We start from the raw sequence: 16,307 nt of genomic DNA, 5'->3' as shown, positions 1-16,307 counted from the left end.
TTTTATCGTCGCCACCTTGTCAAATATAACTATACTGTGACGATTCAAGATGAGAATCGACGAGGACATGTTATACCTTCGGGCTCAATTTCTTGCTGCGTCAATGCTCATATTGTCATCCCATGAAGCTTGTCTCTGAAGACATCGAAATTCCCGTTACCCTGCGCAATTTTCTTTGCATCGTCTAGGATCGCGAAGACGATCTTCTCCCACCAGCCTTGGAACTCTTTCTCCCGCAAGACCTCGGCCCAGCAATCAGCAACTTCGGCGTTCGGGTTTCCAAAGGCTCCGCAACCCAATGCCCCTAGAACAAGCCTGCGGTGTTTCTTATACGCAGCGATTCGAAGAATTAACCTCATTTTCCTCTTCATACCCTCGCGATCGCGCGGGCTTTTGTACCTCGGCGGGTCGTGTTGGTGGTCTATTTCTGGATCCTGAATAGCAGCCACGCTAATCACGCTCACCACCGGGAAAAGATCGGGTTTCTCCTGGTCCATCAGCTCATGGCCTTGGTCAATGCTCTCTCGGAAGATGAGGACAGACGGTGAATAAATAGCGCCGAGGAACTGTAAAGGGTAATAACAACGTTTGAGTGTTGAGCTTAAGCTGCTCCGGTAGCAGAGTGCCTCTTCTTGGGCAAGGGCTCCGTTGAGCCATCCGCCGCCAGGCTTTTTTGCGTTGGCCATATTGAGAATACAAACGTGCTCCGCGTTGTTTTGATTGTAGGGGTATAGAGAAGGTCCCAGTCTAGTAGCAATATCGAAAGTATCACCGAGCAGTATTTCCACTTGGGTCGCCAGCCTCGGGCTGAATCTAGGATCAAGAGCTTCATATTTGAAGCCGTGACATATTTGCCCGATAGGAGGTGACTCGGGCCGTGTAGACAAAATTCTTGGGAGCAATGCGTTTGTTTCTTCTGCGACCAATCTGAGTTTCTCTCTTCGGCCTCGCCACGATTGTTGTGCTCCTGCTTGCGGCCGCTTCCGCCGTCCGCTCATCGGCCGGAAATAATCAGTAATTAGGTTCGAAGCCATTCAAGGATTGCAGTCTGACGGCTCTGTGAAGCTTTAATGGGATCAGACAAATGAATTGAAGACTACTCTGTGTGAATGTGTCCTATGTATCATAAAATCAGGCTCCTAGGCAGCAAGGAAAGCGCATTCCGGCGGTTGGTGCCTCGTGTTTGGTGGGCCGGCAGAACGATCAGGGACGCGATAAGATTAGGCCAAAGGAGCAGGCGGTGGGCTTATCATCGCCGATCGCGGGGCAACCACTTCAATCTCATCCGCCTTTCAAAGGCGGTTCCGTCGCCACGATGACAAAGCATTGATTCTATCACAATTACTTTCAATCCGAGTTCTCTTCTCAGCAACTCTGATCATTTCAAGATAACTTTCTTTCTCTGCTTACAACAGGCCTACTGCGTGCCTTTTTGTGACCTCAGACTCAATCCACGAAGCTTTCACCTGGAACTCGCGAGCTGCGGATCCCTTTATCAATCCCAGTCTACTGTGTCGGCCTCCGGCGTCTGCCACAATGAGTGCAATTCTCTCTGCAGACGACCTCAACGATTTTATTTCCCCTGGTGTCGCCTGTATTAAGCCAGTCGAAACCCTCCCAAAGAAGGAGGAATCCAATTCAGACGTACGTGCGCCGAGCAACTCCTTTCCTCCTCGACCCCGCTCTGTCCAATGATAAGCCTCTAATTTCTAATTGTATAGAATCCTTATGAAGTGACCAAAGAAGACAAGGTTGAGCCCGAGAACCTCCCTCCGGCTCAGATATCTTTGACAGACTGTCTCGCCTGCTCTGGATGTGTCACATCCGCCGAAGCAGTGCTTATCTCGCTGCAGTCACACGCCGAGGTCCTCAACACCCTCGATACATATCCCGAACTATCGCTAAGTGGCGATGACGCTCATGATGGCGAGAGTCGAATATTCGTTGCGAGTGTCAGTCCACAAGTGAGGGCGAGCTTGGCGGCAACCTACGGAATAGCAGAGAAGGATGCAGATAACATGATTCACCAATTCTTGAGTGGTCCGCAGGGTTTACGGGCTGGAGGAGCGAAGAACAGCGGTTTCACATGGGTAGTCGACACCAACGTAATGAGGGAAGCCGTTCTATCTCTCACCGCGGACGAGGTCAGCGACTCATTGGCTGCAAACTCAGACACCACTGGATCGTCGTTCCCGAAACGCCCTATTTTGTCTTCCGCATGTCCAGGATGGATCTGTTACGCTGAAAAGACGCATCCTTTCATTCTTCCTCACTTGTCGCGTCTCAAGTCTCCCCAGGCACTCACCGGAACATTTCTGAAAACAGTGCTTAGCAAGTCCTTGGGAATCCCCACTTCTCGCATCTGGCATCTGGCTATAATGCCGTGCTTTGATAAGAAGCTGGAGGCCAGCAGAGAAGAACTCACAGATGCAGCTTGGTTTCCTTCCTCTGCTGAGTCTACCACGCCAGTTCGCGACGTTGACTGCGTCATCACCACGCGCGAGCTTCTTTCATTGGCGTCTTCCAGAGGCATTTCGTTGCCCAGTCTGCCTTTGAAGCCAACGTCTCAGCCGCAATTCCCCGACTCAGTATTGAATGACTTCCTTTTCTCTGAGGGTAACTCTGCCCAGAATTCTACGACAGGTACCTCTGGAGGCTACCTCTATCACGTCCTCAAATACTTTCAATCACGAAATCCAGGTAGCGAGATTGAGATTCAACGAGGAAGGAATGCGGACGTCGTGGAGTACTTTTTGATGTCGCCCGAACGCCAGCCCATCATGAAGGCTGCCCGTTACTACGGTTTCAGGAACATCCAGAATCTTGTCCGTAAACTCAAGCCAGCGCGAGTATCTCGACTCCCCGGTGCGCGGACAGCAAATGGGGCGATGGGAGGAAGCAGACGGCAGCCGATGGGACGAAATGCTGCATCAGGTGGATTGGGCTCGGACTATGCATACGTGGAAGTCATGGCATGCCCTGGGGGCTGCACTAACGGCGGAGGACAAATCCGCATTGAAGACGCCAGAGATGCGAGAAGCGCACAGACTGAGACTTCAGGGGAGGCACCGAAGCCCTCCCCGCATGAACAGCGCGCATGGCTCGCTCGTGTGGACGAGGCATACTACTCTGCCGAGTCGGACTCGGAGGGTGAGGTCAACCCTCAGTCACAGCCCCTGTCTCTTGCGGAACAAGAGGCCAGGGTGCATAACGCCCTGAACCATTGGGCTACCTTCATGGGCGTGCCGCTTTCAAAGCTGGCTTATACGACATATCGGGAGGTTGAGAGCGACGTGGGCAAGCCCCAGGGACCACCGGATGCCGCTCGTGTGGTTGAATTGGCTGGGAAGATCGGTGGTGGTTGGTGATTTCTTACATTCGATGACGACATATACCCTGTGATGTTTGCATATATGATTCCATACGGTTGCATTAGGACTGCATCTGCATAGCTACGGATACAGATAAATAAATAGTTAAACGATTTCAACTTGGTCAAACACTGTTTTTGCCTTCGAAGTTGCTTAGATCCTCTTCTACTATATTGTCAGTATACTGATAGTATATAGACCGCATCGACCCACCGCCTACCCCAACAAGCTAGCCGGGCCACCACCCCGATAACCAACAACGCTGACTAACCACTCCAGATCCTTCTATCCTTTCCGCGCCGCAAAAAAGCTCCCGCGATAATTCCAGAGCCATCCACCAGCCCATCGCGAACCTCCCACCTCCATCCACGCCACAACTCTCACCGAAAACCTCCCACGAAAGAAACATAATGTCCCGCGAAGCCTACCAAGTCCCCTCCAACCTCGGCGGCTCCCAGAGCGCCTTCGGCGGCGCTGACTCCGGGGCGGGCGGCGCGGCGGGCTCCCTCGATGGGCCCATGGTCGCCTACCTGTGCGGCGAGTGCAACTCGCGGGTGTCGCTGAAGCGCGGCGACCAGATCCGGTGCAAGGAGTGCGGACACCGTGTTTTGTATAAGGAGCGGACGAAGAGGTTTGTTTTGTCTTGTTTTTCCCTTTGGGGCTCCGGCTCCGGCCCCGGCCCCGGGGTTGGGCGTGAAGGATAATCTTGCTGACTCTGGGGTTTTCTGGCTATAGAATGGTGCAGTTTGAGGCGCGGTGATTGTGGGATATTGAGTTGATGTTACTTGGGTTGTTGGGAGGGATTTTTGGGAATGATGGGGGGGGGGGGGGGGAAGCAGATTCATGGGGACCTGAAAAGGGAGATGGGGAGGAGGACGAGGGCGGAGGGGTTGCTGCTTGATTACGATTGATGTGCATTTTCATCTGTGGTGTTTGGGAGTTCATACCACTTATTTTTCTCATTCTCTTTGCGTCGTGGTGGTGGTGGTGCGGTTGTGTTGGGTAGTCTGGGCAGGCTTCTTTGTCTTCAAGTTGGCGTGACTATGGTCAAGCTCAGCAGCTTACTGCTTGTGCATAGAGAATGTCTATCGAGGCTTTTCCTGCCAAGTGGCTGGGTTATGCCTCATCATTTCGGCATCTTGTCATATGCTGCCCTATGCTTGCACTATCCTATGCTACTCACAACTTCCAATCAGACCGGTCTATCCGACCAAAATAATCCAATCTCCCAATGCTTGTCCGTAGAAATGCTTGTCCGTAGAGGAACCGAACTATATAACGCATACACACGTATTCACATAACAAAAGTCAATCACAGCTGGTTGGTCACTTCGATGAAGTGCTCGAAGCTTCGGAGAGCGGCGCCGCTCTCAATGCACCAGCGCGCCCGGCGGACACCTTCCTTCCAGCGCCCGCCGCCAGGTCCCCGCTCGGTGATCACCTGGCCATCGTCCCCAGGACCCATGTTGCTGGTCTCTGCCTCGCAGATCCCGGACGTTACCAAAAGGGCTGCCACGTTCTGAAGCACAAAGCTCAAGATCGGGTCGTCGCGGGGCAGCTCGTTGCGCAGAATGCTCATGAGCTTTTCCGCATTGTCCTTGGGCATCTTCTTCCCGAACACCTCCGTCAGCGGGTAGGCCTTCAGGCCAAAATCGGACGGGTGCAGCTGGAACATTTCCATTTTGACCAGGGTGCGGGGGTTCTGGTCCTCGTCGCAGGAGCACTCGTCATCCTCATTCTCCGGCTGCTTGTACGCGGCGTTGGGGTACTCCGACAGCCTCCAGCAGTTGGTCGGCCCCGCGCAGCTGATCTCATCGAGGTCCTCGGCGCCGCAGACGACCATCGCCTTCTTGCATCCGTTCTGACGGAGCGCCTCCACGAAGACCGGTCCCAGGCTCTGGTAGGCCACGCCGACGACGCGGGCTTCGATGGCCCAATCGACAGGGTTGGCCAGGGGTCCCATGAGGTTGAAAATCGTCCGAAGGCCCAAGCCACGTCGCACAGTGTCAGCGTACCGCATGCCGTGGTGGAAGTTGGGCGCAAACAGGAAGGAGTAATTGGTCGCGGCGTACACTTTGCTCAGGTTCTCGGCGGTGACGGCATCGATCTTCGGAGGGATGGGTGCCACGGCCTGCAGGACATCGGCGGACCCAGAGAAAGACGTCTGTGCCCGATTGCCATGCTTCGCTGTGAGGAGAAGGGGGGAGGCAATGATGGAGGAGGTGGTCGAGATGTTGAAGGTGGAATGAGAGTCACCACCGGTTCCGACAATGTCGCACTATCGCTCGCGAGGAGGGTGGAACCGTCAGATAAGTCTACTATGAGGAGCGATCGGATCACTAGGCATGACATACCAGGCCACCTCTGTACTGTCCCTCCTTCTTACCACGGGACTTCATGGCCGCCTTGAGAGCCGCCTTATCCACCTGCACAGCAGCTTCTCTCATGCGGTGGGAGCATTTGGCGATCACCTCTGCATCACGATCGAGTCCGGTAGAGTGCAAGAGCGTCAGAAGCGCGGCAGTTTGGATCTGCGAGAGCCCATCTTCAAAGATCAGCGCAAAAGCAGCAGCAATTTCGGTCGCGGAGACCTGAACCTCTGTAGCGGGGTAGGCGAGTCTCTTGAGGAGGGGTGAGATGGAGACCTGTCCCTGCTTGGTTTCCTGATGCGGAGCGGCCATTGTTCCTGACGGCGAAGAAGATATCACTAGTCAGGTATTATAGCTTTCCCCAAAGGTGGAAAATGGAAAATATACTAAAATAAGAGGAGACAATAGAAGAGGCCGAAGTAGAAAGAGTCATTCGGTCCCCTCCGGCGCTGCACAAGCAAACTTGCAGAATCTCACCGCCCCAGGTTCCGTCTAACCACTTCGGGACAACAAGATTTCGTGCCATATTTTCGCCAGTCCGCGATCCTGCCCCAGACATTGTGATTGTCGCCGGCGTTGTCAATTCCACCGGACTTGGAGATCCTCATTTAGCTCTTGGGCCTACTCCCTCTACTGTGTTCGTCTTTGTTTCCTCTTTCTTCACGCCCTCCGTCCACGCCCTCCCACCATCACAATGCCTCCCCGGATGCGTGTCTCCAGCGGCCGGCTCGCCCAGTCAGTTCGACGCCAGAGACTCTGCCAGTATGAAATGGCCATTGCAACCCGATACGCCAGCACGGCGACGACCCCGGCCGCTTCCCACGAACAGATGACCCACTCGCACGTTCCGATCGCCCACTATCCCTCCTCGCAGCCCCCGTCATACCGCCGACCGGAGTACCGCCGCTCGCAGCTCCTGCGCCAGTATACCTCGATGATCCGCACGGCGCCGCTGATGGTGTTCCTGCAGCACGACAACCTGCAGTCGGTGGAGTGGACGGCGATCCGCCGGGAGCTGGGCCACGCCATGCGCAAGGTGGACGAGAAGATCGCCTCGGAGGGCCGCGACGCGCCCGCGCTGGCGCCGCACATCAAGGTGCAGATCGTGCAGACCCGGATCTTCGAGGTGGCGCTGCGCATCGTCGAGTACTTCCGGCCCGGTAGCAGCAGTACGGCCGCGGCGGCCACGCCGGACGCCGTCGACCCCGTCACGCAGACCTCCGCCGAGATCCCGCTGGACCCGAGCCTGTTCACGCACGACCTGTCGCGCGCCGCCCACGACGCCGTCCTCGACCACAAGGGCCAGCACGAGATGGCACCGCTCCTGGTCGGCCCCACCGCCATCCTCACCATCCCCCAGGTCTCGCCGGAGCACCTGAAGGCCGCCCTCACCATCCTGGCCCCCAAGGTCGTCGGCCTGCCCGCTCCGACTCGCAAGGCCAACCCGGGCTGGCACGAGATCCCCGTGCAGAACGGTCTGAGCAAGCTGTCGCTGATCGCCGCCCGCATGGACGGCCAGGTCATGGACGTCGAGCAGTCCAAGTGGGTCAGCAGTATCGAGGGCGGTATGGACGGTCTGCGGTCACAGCTGGTCACGGCGCTCCAGAGCATCGGCTCCAGCATCACCAACACCCTCGAGGGCGCTGGTAAGAGCCTGTACTTCACGCTGGAGAGCCGTCGGAGCGTCCTAGAGGAGGAGCAGAAGGGTCCTGAGGAGAAGAAGGATGAGTCCGCTTGAACAGGGCGGTGAATACAGTTGTGGTTTTCGGTGGGGGATGTCCAAGGTTTCCCTTTCTTTTTTCTGTGTATAATAACACCCGTGTGTAACTTCTTCTTGTTTGTGTTTGTTCTCAACCCATTTTAGCATATGAGATCGATTAGAGATCGGAGTCTACTGCTCAGGATACAATGACCTTTCTTTTTGGATATCGTTTTACTGCATGAACGTCGATCGTGCTTGCCTGAAGCTTTCGAAATAGGAGTAAATGGTATCTATGCAAACGTCCACTATCAAATGGATGTGGTAAACTTGCTACTTCAGATACATCCCCGCCCATCCTACCAATCATCCACCTGCGCCAGCCGCCTCTCCCTCACCCGAGCATTCATCCCTACAATACACCGCACCAGATCCCAGTCCCCATCCAAGCCCACCCAGTCTGTGACCAGGATGCCCGTGGACCAGTCCCCATCCTCCCCGCTGCCATGCCGTCTGCACAGATAATCCACCGTGGCGGGATTGACCTTGGCCGCAATCTTTTCGGGCCACGTGCCGACCTTCCAGAAATTACTGGCGCTGAGGAAATTGATATAGAAGGGATGGTCGCGGGTGGCGGACGAATCCGGCAGCACGCCGAACGGGTACACGGTGCCGCCGGCGCGCTGGCACTGATCGCGGACGTACTGGATCTTCTGGTCGATGTTCTGGGTGAGGAGGACCTCGTAGAAGTCCTGGATGCACAGCTGGCCGCTGGGGCAGGTGGCGTCGGCGCAGTTGTCGGCCCAGCCGCTGGCGTCGATGCCCCAGCCGTGGCCGTCGTGGAGCTCCTTGAGGTTGTCCTGGATGTTGAATCGGCGCAGCAGCACGACCTTGCCACGGACCTCGCCCAACGTCGGGATCTTGGGCTCCGTGTACCACCGGCTGCCGTCTTGGGAGGTGTAGTGGTCGCTGAGGATGCGGCTGAGCTGCTCGTCAGTGTGGGTTCCGGGCCCCTCGCGCTTGAGGGAGATGATCACCGCCTCCGACGGGTTTTCGGACAGAAACTCCTCAACCTCGCGCATCAGGTCCCGGAAGTACTTGCTCCCAGTCAGGGAGATGGGGAACACGCTGTGCACGAGGATCAGCTCGTCGCGGTCTGCGTCGTCCGGGTACTGCGGTTGGACGCGGATGTCGAAGAACCGCACCCCGTTGCGCAGCTGCTCGCGCGGACTGACCGCCTGGCAGCGCACCGAGGGCGCCGCGACATGGCAGGTCGGCGAGTTGTGCGTGCCCGGGATGGAGAGCGAGGAGAGCAGCACGTCGCCGTCGAGTTCCCGCATCCAGGCTTCAAGGTGGGCGGACGAGAAGATGGTCAGGTGCGACTCCGGGGTGATGAAGACGCCCGTGAGCCGGAACTTGGGGTCGTTGCTCATCGCCTTCATGGTGGCGGACTCGGTGGTCGGCACGGGGGTCTGGAGCTGGTGCTCCTCGCCCTCGACCTCGAAGATCCAGCGCAGGCGTTCCTTTTTCGACTCTAGGAACGCGCGGATCTCGGTCTGGACGGTCTGGAAGGGCGCGATCTCGAAGTCAGCTTCATTGTGGGTGAATGGCGTAGTGTCGTCGTGGATGGCGGCGACGGGCGTGGTGGCGCGAGTCACATTGGTGAGCACGCGGGTGAAGTTCCTTGCGAAGGTTTGCACCCCGTCGAACGACCGCTCCGGCGCGCGGAACCGCTCGATGCGCTTGAGCCGGATTGGTGTCGATGTGACGTTGCGGATGGTAAGGTGTTCGGCAACCATCTTGTAGCGTTCACTTATGCATGAGAAGTGGCTCGGGATTAAGGATAGATTGCCCCCAATCAATGTAGATGAGACGAAAGATCTAGGACACAAAAGGAAAAATTTTGCAACTGAGACCTAGATCAAGAAACTTTCGGATAGGGCTGAAGCTGTGGGCGAGTAGAAGAAATAGCCTACTGGTAGGCATCAGCCTTTCAAAACAACGATTGGGGCGCAGCTTATCATTGGCAGTGGCTAGCGCTGAAGGAGATCCCCCGGCTGAAGCAGCAAAGCAAACTGATGGGCTCGGCGCCAATGGAAGGCAAGACTTGATCCACCGCACCCGGAAACCTCAAGGATACCAAGGGTCAGCAGTCCTCTTAACAAACACTCGGTTGGTGTCTGGCTGGCTCTAGAGTATCACATCTTTCTGACAAGTGAGGTATTGCCATGATAGTGATCGACATAGAATCGCGGAAAGCTGATTCGCAATCGTGCTCCACTGATATATAAAGCACGGACCGTGGTAGGGAAAACATGGGTCCAGGGACTCATCCTCGAGTAGAATCATGAGGCTCATTTAAATGATCTTGAAAATAGCCTTCTCTGTGAGCATATTCCGGGTGAACAAGCTTGTCACATATCAATTTGGCTAGGCATGTCATTGGCATGAAACTGGGTAGGTTAATCCGCTGGAGAGGTAATGAGGGAAGGAAGTGGAAGAGATCCGTCGGGTGAAATATGACTATGTCACTGACTAGCGCAGGCGTATGTCATGCACCGGACCAACTCTCTTATAAGATCAGGTATGAGTCTATCCCGCAAAATGATAAATTCTCAATGGGACTCTACCGGTTGATCCATCACGATCACTCCCTCAACTATGCATACTCCAGCGGAAAAACGCACGGCCCGGAGATAATGCGGAGATGCGGAGAAGGATCACGTGCAATGACGCCGAGCGTCGGTTATCGTCGGCGGAGTCGCGTTTACTTACTTCCCCATCACCCATCATGCAGCGGGGAAGCTGCCTGGGTTTCTCTTTCTGTAACCCATCTTCTTTCTTTCAGTGTCTGGACTGACTTCAGATTATCATGAACATCTTACGGTGCAGTGGAAGCTTTTTTTGGGCTCTTCGCTCTGGTCAACGGTCGAGGGCCCTTCCGACCAAAACACTTACCATTCCTCGCCGGCAATTTCACAGAGCTGCGCCCTTGTGGGGAGTGAAGTCACAAGTACTGAAGGATGTCGGCGAGGGTATGAGCACCCCTATTATCTCACTTGAAATTTTCCAGACGTGGTTGTGCAACCCAGCCCGAATCGATTGTTTACCAACGTCTCCGCAGGGATAACGGAGGTCCAGATCATCCAATGGTACGTCGAGGAAGGGGCGCGTATCGAGGAATGGAAACCACTCTGTCAATACCAATCTGATAAGGCAGTTGACGATGTGAGTTAATTTGAATTCCCGACCCTCATGTTGACCTCATACTGATTTTTGTAGATCACGTCAAGATACGAAGGCGTGGTCAAGAAGCTCCATTTTCAAGCCGACGACACCGTCCCTACAGGCAAGGTATGCTACAAACAGAGACTCATAAACCAGCGTACTAAGTAATTCTGCGCAGGCTCTCTGCGATATCGAGGTCGAAGATGGGAAATACCCCGACGAAACTCCCCCGCCTAAGCCCATCTCCGAACCGATCACAATAGCTCCAGAGCCGATAATTTCACAACCCACGCCGGTCCAACCTCAGCAAGCTCCTCAGTCCCTGCAATCACAAGTTAACACTAGCACGCCAAAATCACCCTATGCAACGCTCGCCACCCCCGCAGTCCGAGGGCTGCTGAAGACACTGAATGTCAATATCGAAGATGTGCAAGGTACAGGCAAGGATGGCCGGGTCCTGAAAGAGGATGTACAGCGGTTCGCTGTGAGGCGAGACTTTGGGGTCACTGCAAAGCCTACGGCACTCGAAGAGCCACAAGCCGAAACGGCAGTCAAATTAACGCCCATTCAGTCGCAGATGTTTAAGACGATGACTCGCTCTCTCACAATCCCCCATCTCCTGTTCGCTGATGAGCTCAACATCAACGCTGTCAACTCTATGCGAAGGAAACTTGCCGCGGATTTGAAGGACCCACGGAAAGTCACCTTTCTGTCGTTTGTTGTGAAGGCTGTGTCTCTTGCTCTCAACGAGTACCCCCTCCTTAATGCAAGGGTTGACGCGACCAATCCAGAGAAGCCACAGCTCATCATGCGCTCGAAGCATAATATCGGCATTGCAATGGACACCCCCCAAGGGCTGATTGTACCCAACATCAAGGATGTCGCCAATCGCTCTATCTTGGATGTGGCATCGGAGATAACTCGACTCAGTGTCTTGGGCAGGGAGGGTAAGATCACACCGGCGGATCTCAACGGCGGGACTATCACCGTCTCTAACATTGGGAATATCGGAGGCACTTATGTTGCCCCAGTGCTAGTTCCGACAGAGGTGGCAATCATGGGCATTGGAAAGGTCAGGACTCTGCCTGTCTTCGACGACGCAGGCCAGGTCACGAAAGGCGAGCTTGTCAATTTCAGCTGGAGTGCCGATCATCGGGTGGTGGATGGCGCGACTATGGCGCGTATGGCTAACAGAGTGCGGGAGCTGGTTGAGAATCCGGAACAGATGCTGCTGAGTTTGCGGTAGCGTTATTCCGGCTATTCGGGCTTGGACGGAGGAAATCTGTATCTCCTCCAGACGACAGAATAGTCTCTTCCTCGCCCACGAACCTCCTCCCATAGAAAATCAAGGGTCTCCAGGACCTCATGACATCGTGATAGTAATAAGACTTATGAAATACAATATCACACTACAACTCTATACTTCTTACTATGGAATTTTCCAAACATAATTCAGCAATAGAGCACAGTTAGTTGGAAGTTGGTCGAGCGACCGACTAATAGAATAGCACATCTTGCTAAGTACCTCAATAGAGGCTAGAGAAGCCGTATTTATGATAAAAGATCAAAACCTTCTAATGAACGCCCATCTTCCATGCAACATTCCAGTAAAGAATGTATACAATGTTGTACAATATGCAATTGTGCCTTGTTGAAGAGGCCGGTGGGGGGAGGTAATATAGAAACAAACCACCGTTGAAGGCGGCATATCGAGCCACAATTATCGAGATAAATGGCGGTACGGTTCAAAGCTAGTAAGCAATAGCTATCAGTTCCACACTCGTCAGCGTGGATTATTCTTTCCAGCCTATAAAGACATCGTCAGGGCACTGAACAGCACTGGCAACCACGTGGGTAGGAAACGAAGACATACTGGCAGGAGATTGACATACCTCCATTCCCATTTCCAAGCTCATAGCTCTTGGGGGCCCTCAAGGAGTCTAGACTCAAAGAGCCTCAAGGCACCACATTTACCTCGCAAAACTGCCGTCTCCAGAGCGACCATTCGGAGCCAATGCCGGACCTCAGCCCGTGTGCTTGTGTCGTCCGCGGGTACAGTGTAGGTGCATGTCGTAGCACTGATCTCGTCGCGACAGCATGGATATTGTGGGAATGTAACCCAGACTCGGACCTTGACAAAAACTCCCACCGTCACGGAAGGATCGGTCTCATTGTCCTCGAATTCAAGCCACTGCGGAGGATAGAGCTCTTCACTCCAGTTGCCAAAGCCGAAGACCCTATCGGCGGCGTCGGACAGGTCCCGGTGGTCTCTCTGCAACGACGCTTGCCGCTTGACACAATCCACGACCTGCTCGGGTTTCATGTCTGACCTCAGCAAGGGCATTCTCTCGTGAGATGTTGTCGCGGTTTCCATGGACTTTTCTTTCTCGTGGAACAATAGGTTTGGGAATATATGCTTGATAGCGGTTTCTATGAGGGTTTGCATGGGAGATGAAGCGTCGGGAAAGTTGATGATCAATCGCCGTTTGTAGGTATGGTTTCTTTTGGTTATAGTTGGAAGGAGAAGACTTGGGTATCTGTTCGTTCTCCATTGAAGGCAGCCTTTTTATATCAAGCTAGAACCACAAGCCAGTGACTGCGCTGAAATGTTATCGTATCAGCTGATAGGAAGGTCCATCCTTGGGCACTTCAGTATGAATCATTTGCATATCTCGAGGTTTCAGGCACGCCGCATACCAGCGTGTTTTGAGTACAGTACCACCGTGGCTCTGTAGCCTTCCAAGTTAGGAAGATCCAAAGAAACGGGATTGACGTGGCATATATGACGGACAGGCTATTTCAACCGCGCGTCGAATTGAAAACCTCATGGTGGCCTTCGAACATGCTGTTAGTTGCTGGAAGGCTCGGTCATATAACAGCACACAACAATGCAGATCAAGCAGACGAGTCTCGCAGCGCTACCTATGAGCACTATGCGGTTCAGACAGATACACATTGTTGCCATGGTGATGTCATCATGAAAGGCGTAGATGTGCTCCATTACAGGTCGTTAACTTAAGCCAAAAGGTACAGCACAGACCGCGTCAGACAGGCAAACTTTGTGCATGAGATTATGAGATCGATGGAATGGTTACCGCGCCACGCCCTACGGCGATGACCGAATCAACACTTCTCCATCCCAGATACTTGCGGTGGGCCTGATGGCCTTCGGAAATCTCTGCGCAGGCATGATGCCATGACAGGTTATGTGACTCAATCAAGCTCAGAATCGAGTGCTAGGGCTAAAGTGACGCGGACTTTTATACATCGGAGCCAGCTAAGTTTTCAAGCGCGGAAAATGCATTACCTTGTGGCCTGGAACAACTGGGGATGACGGCCTCGGGAGAGCACATCCGATTGATATCATCCTTTGAATACTGCTAGTTCTTTCTTCCCTTTCTTTTCTTTTGATGCCGGATAATAGCACATCCGTTCTTTGGCCCAATGCGTCGGCTGTCAACGTATCAATTCAATCACGCATCCCTTGGCTATAATCAGCATCCTCTAATGCAGCGGAAGGCGCTTGCTCTTCTTGCCAAACGATTCGGTCTATCTGAAGGTGGTTCGTTGATGATAGGAATAGTGAGCTACGATGCTTGTGAGAGGCTTTAGGTTGACTGTCCTCCTTCCACTAGAATATTCTAGTTGACAGTCTTGTTCCATGGTATCTCTCTATATATCTTTCTGCCTAAATCCTTGCACGGGATCCTCGTCAACTATCATTCTTCCCTCATGCTGAAGAGTCATATCCCTGAGGCCCATACAATGTTCGTTGGGTGCCTTCCAAGCCAGGCAACAAGGCAATGACAGCCTCAGGCACTTAGATACGACCCGTGACCCCAACCCAACAATCAAGGTTGACATAAAGTTAATTACATCAACAAAAGTTAAGGTTCCGGAATCATAATCACTTTATCTCTCTGGATGCCATCGCGTGGACCTTCCGACCCCCCTCGCCGGCCAGATGGAGGGAATCCCCGCTCTTTTATCAGTCATGAGGCACGATAAGCGATAAGTCTTGCCAAGAACCTCCAACTGCTCCAACTTATCACGGTAAAGCCACCAATCGCTATTGAGGAGCCAAGCAGGGAGCTAGACTGCTAGACTGCTAGACTCTTCTTCTGCGCGTGGACCTTCCCATGCTCAAGACTCACCCCATGGGGAAGGCGACCCACTGTCGCTATCTCGCCGGCGAGAGGTTCCCACGATAAGCCTAATCTCTTGTCGGGTCTATCGACGACACGGTAAGAGGCGAATATGCTATCTCGTATAGCCGAGATGTCCTACCAACACGGCCTTAAATTGCCCTCCATGCCTCGGGTTTCTGCCTCCCTTCCTTCAAGTTCTCCTTTCCTTCGAGCGATACTATACATGCGGTAGGAGTCGTACATTTACCCGATCACAATGACCGACTCAAAAGCCGTTATTCCAGATACCCATGAGGATCCTCCTTCCACTGCCGTGGTAGGGACCAGCGAGCCCCTTCTCCCATGGTGGAAGCGAGTCTGGTGTCACAGCTTGACGCAGATGATTTTACTGAGCGTGCAAGCGTTCTGTGGACCTGCTATGTCGGACGCAATCACTGGTTAGGGCTCCTCAATGACATCCTGATGTGTCATAGAATGCGTAGCTAATCCCTCTCAGGCCTGGGTGGTGGTGGTCTTGCAAGTCCCCAGGTGTCTAACATCTCCAATGCAATCAGATATGCCATGCTTGCAGTCGGTATGTTTCTCCTCTTAAGATACACCTTCTCTCCAGCAAGGAATGTCGAGTACGCTAACGAGAGGATCCGCAACCTCGCAGTCTGCTTCCTGGGCGGACCCATTGTCAACAAAATCGGCGTCAAATGGGCCCTTGTCATCGGTTCCTTGTCCTTCCCCATTCAGGGCTCAGCATACTACTGCAATAGCAAGTTCGGAAACCAATGGTATCTCATCCTAAGCGGTGCTATCGGCGGCATCGGCACTGCTTGCTGGTATGTCGCTGAGGCTGGCGCCATCATGACCTTGGCGCCGTCTGGTGCCCGAGGAAAGTATCTAGCGTTGTGGATTGTGTCGCGTAACTTGGGACAGTTGGTCGGAGGGGCGATCAAGTGAGTTCTTACCCACATTCTCAATGTAATGGTGATTGAGTTCTGACTGAAGGTTATCTGCACAGCTTGGCGAAGAATAGTAAGGATGGAGCGGAGGGTGGAGTGACCCCTGACACTTTCATTGCGTTTGTGATCATTGAGTGCATTGCGTGAGTTCTCGGCCACTCTAATCTACTTGCAAGGATAAAGCTAACACACGCTCGAAGCCTACCATTTGCTCTATTGATCATTCCCTTCGAACATGTTGTCCGCTCCGATGGCACTAGAATTGTGACAGCAGAGACGCTCTCCAGTCGAATGGAACTTCGACGCATCGCTAAGACTATTACCTCCAAGCTCATCATTCTTTCCGCCCTCTGGGCTTTGTGGTCGTTCTTCTACTCGTAAGTAACACTCTTGACCACTCCAATTGAGCCAACCGACCAGAGCCTAACCGTGATAATAGAGGATCTTGGAGCACCTATCTGGCCGATTACTTCTCCGTTCGCGCCCGCTCCCTCTCCTCCCTGATTTCGCCTTTCTTCTGCATGTACGTCTTCCACCCCCCC

The 16,307-nt window shown here is 53.7% G+C and overlaps 8 protein-coding genes across 8 annotated transcripts in view; 5 read left to right on the top strand and 3 right to left on the bottom strand.

Annotated features, from left to right (window-relative positions):
- Positions 1–3: 3 nt before the first annotated feature.
- On the bottom strand, positions 4–1,167 carry BO82DRAFT_137377 (uncharacterized protein). The gene has a single exon (XM_025630036.1). It carries the CDS (start codon positions 1,032–1,034, stop codon positions 108–110), a length of 927 nt encoding a protein of 308 aa, XP_025489475.1. The 5' UTR covers positions 1,035–1,167; the 3' UTR covers positions 4–107.
- Positions 1,168–1,327: 160 nt separating this feature from the next.
- Positions 1,328–3,497, top strand: nar1 (iron-sulfur cluster assembly protein NAR1). The gene is made up of 2 exons (XM_025635791.1): positions 1,328–1,644; positions 1,722–3,497. Exons 1-2 carry the CDS (start codon positions 1,537–1,539, stop codon positions 3,366–3,368), a joined length of 1,755 nt encoding a protein of 584 aa, XP_025489474.1. The 5' UTR covers positions 1,328–1,536; the 3' UTR covers positions 3,369–3,497.
- A 93-nt stretch (positions 3,498–3,590) lies between these two features.
- Positions 3,591–4,131, top strand: BO82DRAFT_385302 (Rpo12/RPC10 RNA polymerase subunit family protein; the record flags this gene model as incomplete). Its single annotated transcript, XM_025638167.1, has 2 exons — positions 3,591–4,002; positions 4,107–4,131. Exons 1-2 carry the CDS (start codon positions 3,782–3,784, stop codon positions 4,129–4,131), a joined length of 246 nt encoding a protein of 81 aa, XP_025489473.1. The 5' UTR covers positions 3,591–3,781.
- Positions 4,132–4,512: 381 nt separating this feature from the next.
- BO82DRAFT_356642 (anthranilate phosphoribosyltransferase) lies at positions 4,513–6,151 on the bottom strand. The gene is made up of 2 exons (XM_025635790.1): positions 5,726–6,151; positions 4,513–5,649 (listed from the first exon to the last, which is right to left on the bottom strand). The coding sequence occupies exons 1-2, from the start codon at positions 6,050–6,052 to the stop codon at positions 4,684–4,686; spliced, it is 1,293 nt and encodes a 430-aa protein (XP_025489472.1). The 5' UTR covers positions 6,053–6,151; the 3' UTR covers positions 4,513–4,683.
- Positions 6,152–6,286: 135 nt separating this feature from the next.
- BO82DRAFT_356641 (mitochondrial 54S ribosomal protein uL10m) lies at positions 6,287–7,700 on the top strand. Its single transcript, XM_025635789.1, has one exon. It carries the CDS (start codon positions 6,435–6,437, stop codon positions 7,476–7,478), a length of 1,044 nt encoding a protein of 347 aa, XP_025489471.1. The 5' UTR covers positions 6,287–6,434; the 3' UTR covers positions 7,479–7,700.
- On the bottom strand, positions 7,665–9,562 carry BO82DRAFT_137279 (phosphatidylinositol-specific phospholipase C). Its single transcript, XM_025630035.1, has one exon. It carries the CDS (start codon positions 9,236–9,238, stop codon positions 7,799–7,801), a length of 1,440 nt encoding a protein of 479 aa, XP_025489470.1. The 5' UTR covers positions 9,239–9,562; the 3' UTR covers positions 7,665–7,798.
- Positions 9,563–9,982: 420 nt separating this feature from the next.
- On the top strand, positions 9,983–12,082 carry BO82DRAFT_356638 (putative 2-oxo acid dehydrogenases acyltransferase). Its single transcript, XM_025635788.1, has 4 exons — positions 9,983–10,474; positions 10,564–10,667; positions 10,722–10,793; positions 10,846–12,082. The coding sequence occupies exons 1-4, from the start codon at positions 10,312–10,314 to the stop codon at positions 11,911–11,913; spliced, it is 1,407 nt and encodes a 468-aa protein (XP_025489469.1). The 5' UTR covers positions 9,983–10,311; the 3' UTR covers positions 11,914–12,082.
- A 2,746-nt stretch (positions 12,083–14,828) lies between these two features.
- The window catches only part of BO82DRAFT_340875 (MFS general substrate transporter), a 2,457-nt gene continuing 978 nt past the window's right edge, over positions 14,829–16,307 (top strand). Inside the window, exons 1-6 of the mRNA XM_025633529.1 lie at positions 14,829–15,252; positions 15,312–15,389; positions 15,471–15,759; positions 15,825–15,908; positions 15,966–16,142; positions 16,205–16,288. Coding sequence (XP_025489468.1) covers positions 15,072–15,252; positions 15,312–15,389; positions 15,471–15,759; positions 15,825–15,908; positions 15,966–16,142; positions 16,205–16,288 — 893 coding nt within the window. The 5' untranslated portion in view covers positions 14,829–15,071. The remainder of the gene's footprint in view (positions 15,253–15,311; positions 15,390–15,470; positions 15,760–15,824; positions 15,909–15,965; positions 16,143–16,204; positions 16,289–16,307) is intronic.

Source organism: Aspergillus uvarum, assembly GCF_003184745.1.
Source record: "Aspergillus uvarum CBS 121591 unplaced genomic scaffold BO82scaffold_48, whole genome shotgun sequence".
Lineage (NCBI taxonomy): Eukaryota > Fungi > Ascomycota > Eurotiomycetes > Eurotiales > Aspergillaceae > Aspergillus > Aspergillus uvarum.
This window is presented reverse-complemented; position numbering and strand designations above follow the sequence as displayed.

Bases quoted from the DNA above. Each gene is read 5' to 3' on its own strand.
- BO82DRAFT_137377 (XM_025630036.1), bottom strand. From the start codon at position 1,034: ATGGCTTCGAACCTAATTACTGATTATTTCCGGCCGATGAGCGGACGG.
- nar1 (XM_025635791.1), top strand. From the start codon at position 1,537: ATGAGTGCAATTCTCTCTGCAGACGACCTCAACGATTTTATTTCCCCT. The intron at 1,645-1,721 runs GTACGTGCGCCG...CTAATTGTATAG, and splicing joins AGGAGGAATCCAATTCAGAC to AATCCTTATGAAGTGACCAA.
- BO82DRAFT_356642 (XM_025635790.1), bottom strand. From the start codon at position 6,052: ATGGCCGCTCCGCATCAGGAAACCAAGCAGGGACAGGTCTCCATCTCA. The intron at 5,650-5,725 runs GTATGTCATGCC...CGCGAGCGATAG, and splicing joins GACAGTACAGAGGTGGCCTG to TGCGACATTGTCGGAACCGG.
- BO82DRAFT_356641 (XM_025635789.1), top strand. From the start codon at position 6,435: ATGCCTCCCCGGATGCGTGTCTCCAGCGGCCGGCTCGCCCAGTCAGTT.
- BO82DRAFT_137279 (XM_025630035.1), bottom strand. From the start codon at position 9,238: ATGGTTGCCGAACACCTTACCATCCGCAACGTCACATCGACACCAATC.
- BO82DRAFT_356638 (XM_025635788.1), top strand. From the start codon at position 10,312: ATGAACATCTTACGGTGCAGTGGAAGCTTTTTTTGGGCTCTTCGCTCT. The intron at 10,668-10,721 runs GTGAGTTAATTT...TGATTTTTGTAG, and splicing joins CTGATAAGGCAGTTGACGAT to ATCACGTCAAGATACGAAGG. The intron at 10,794-10,845 runs GTATGCTACAAA...AATTCTGCGCAG, and splicing joins ACACCGTCCCTACAGGCAAG to GCTCTCTGCGATATCGAGGT.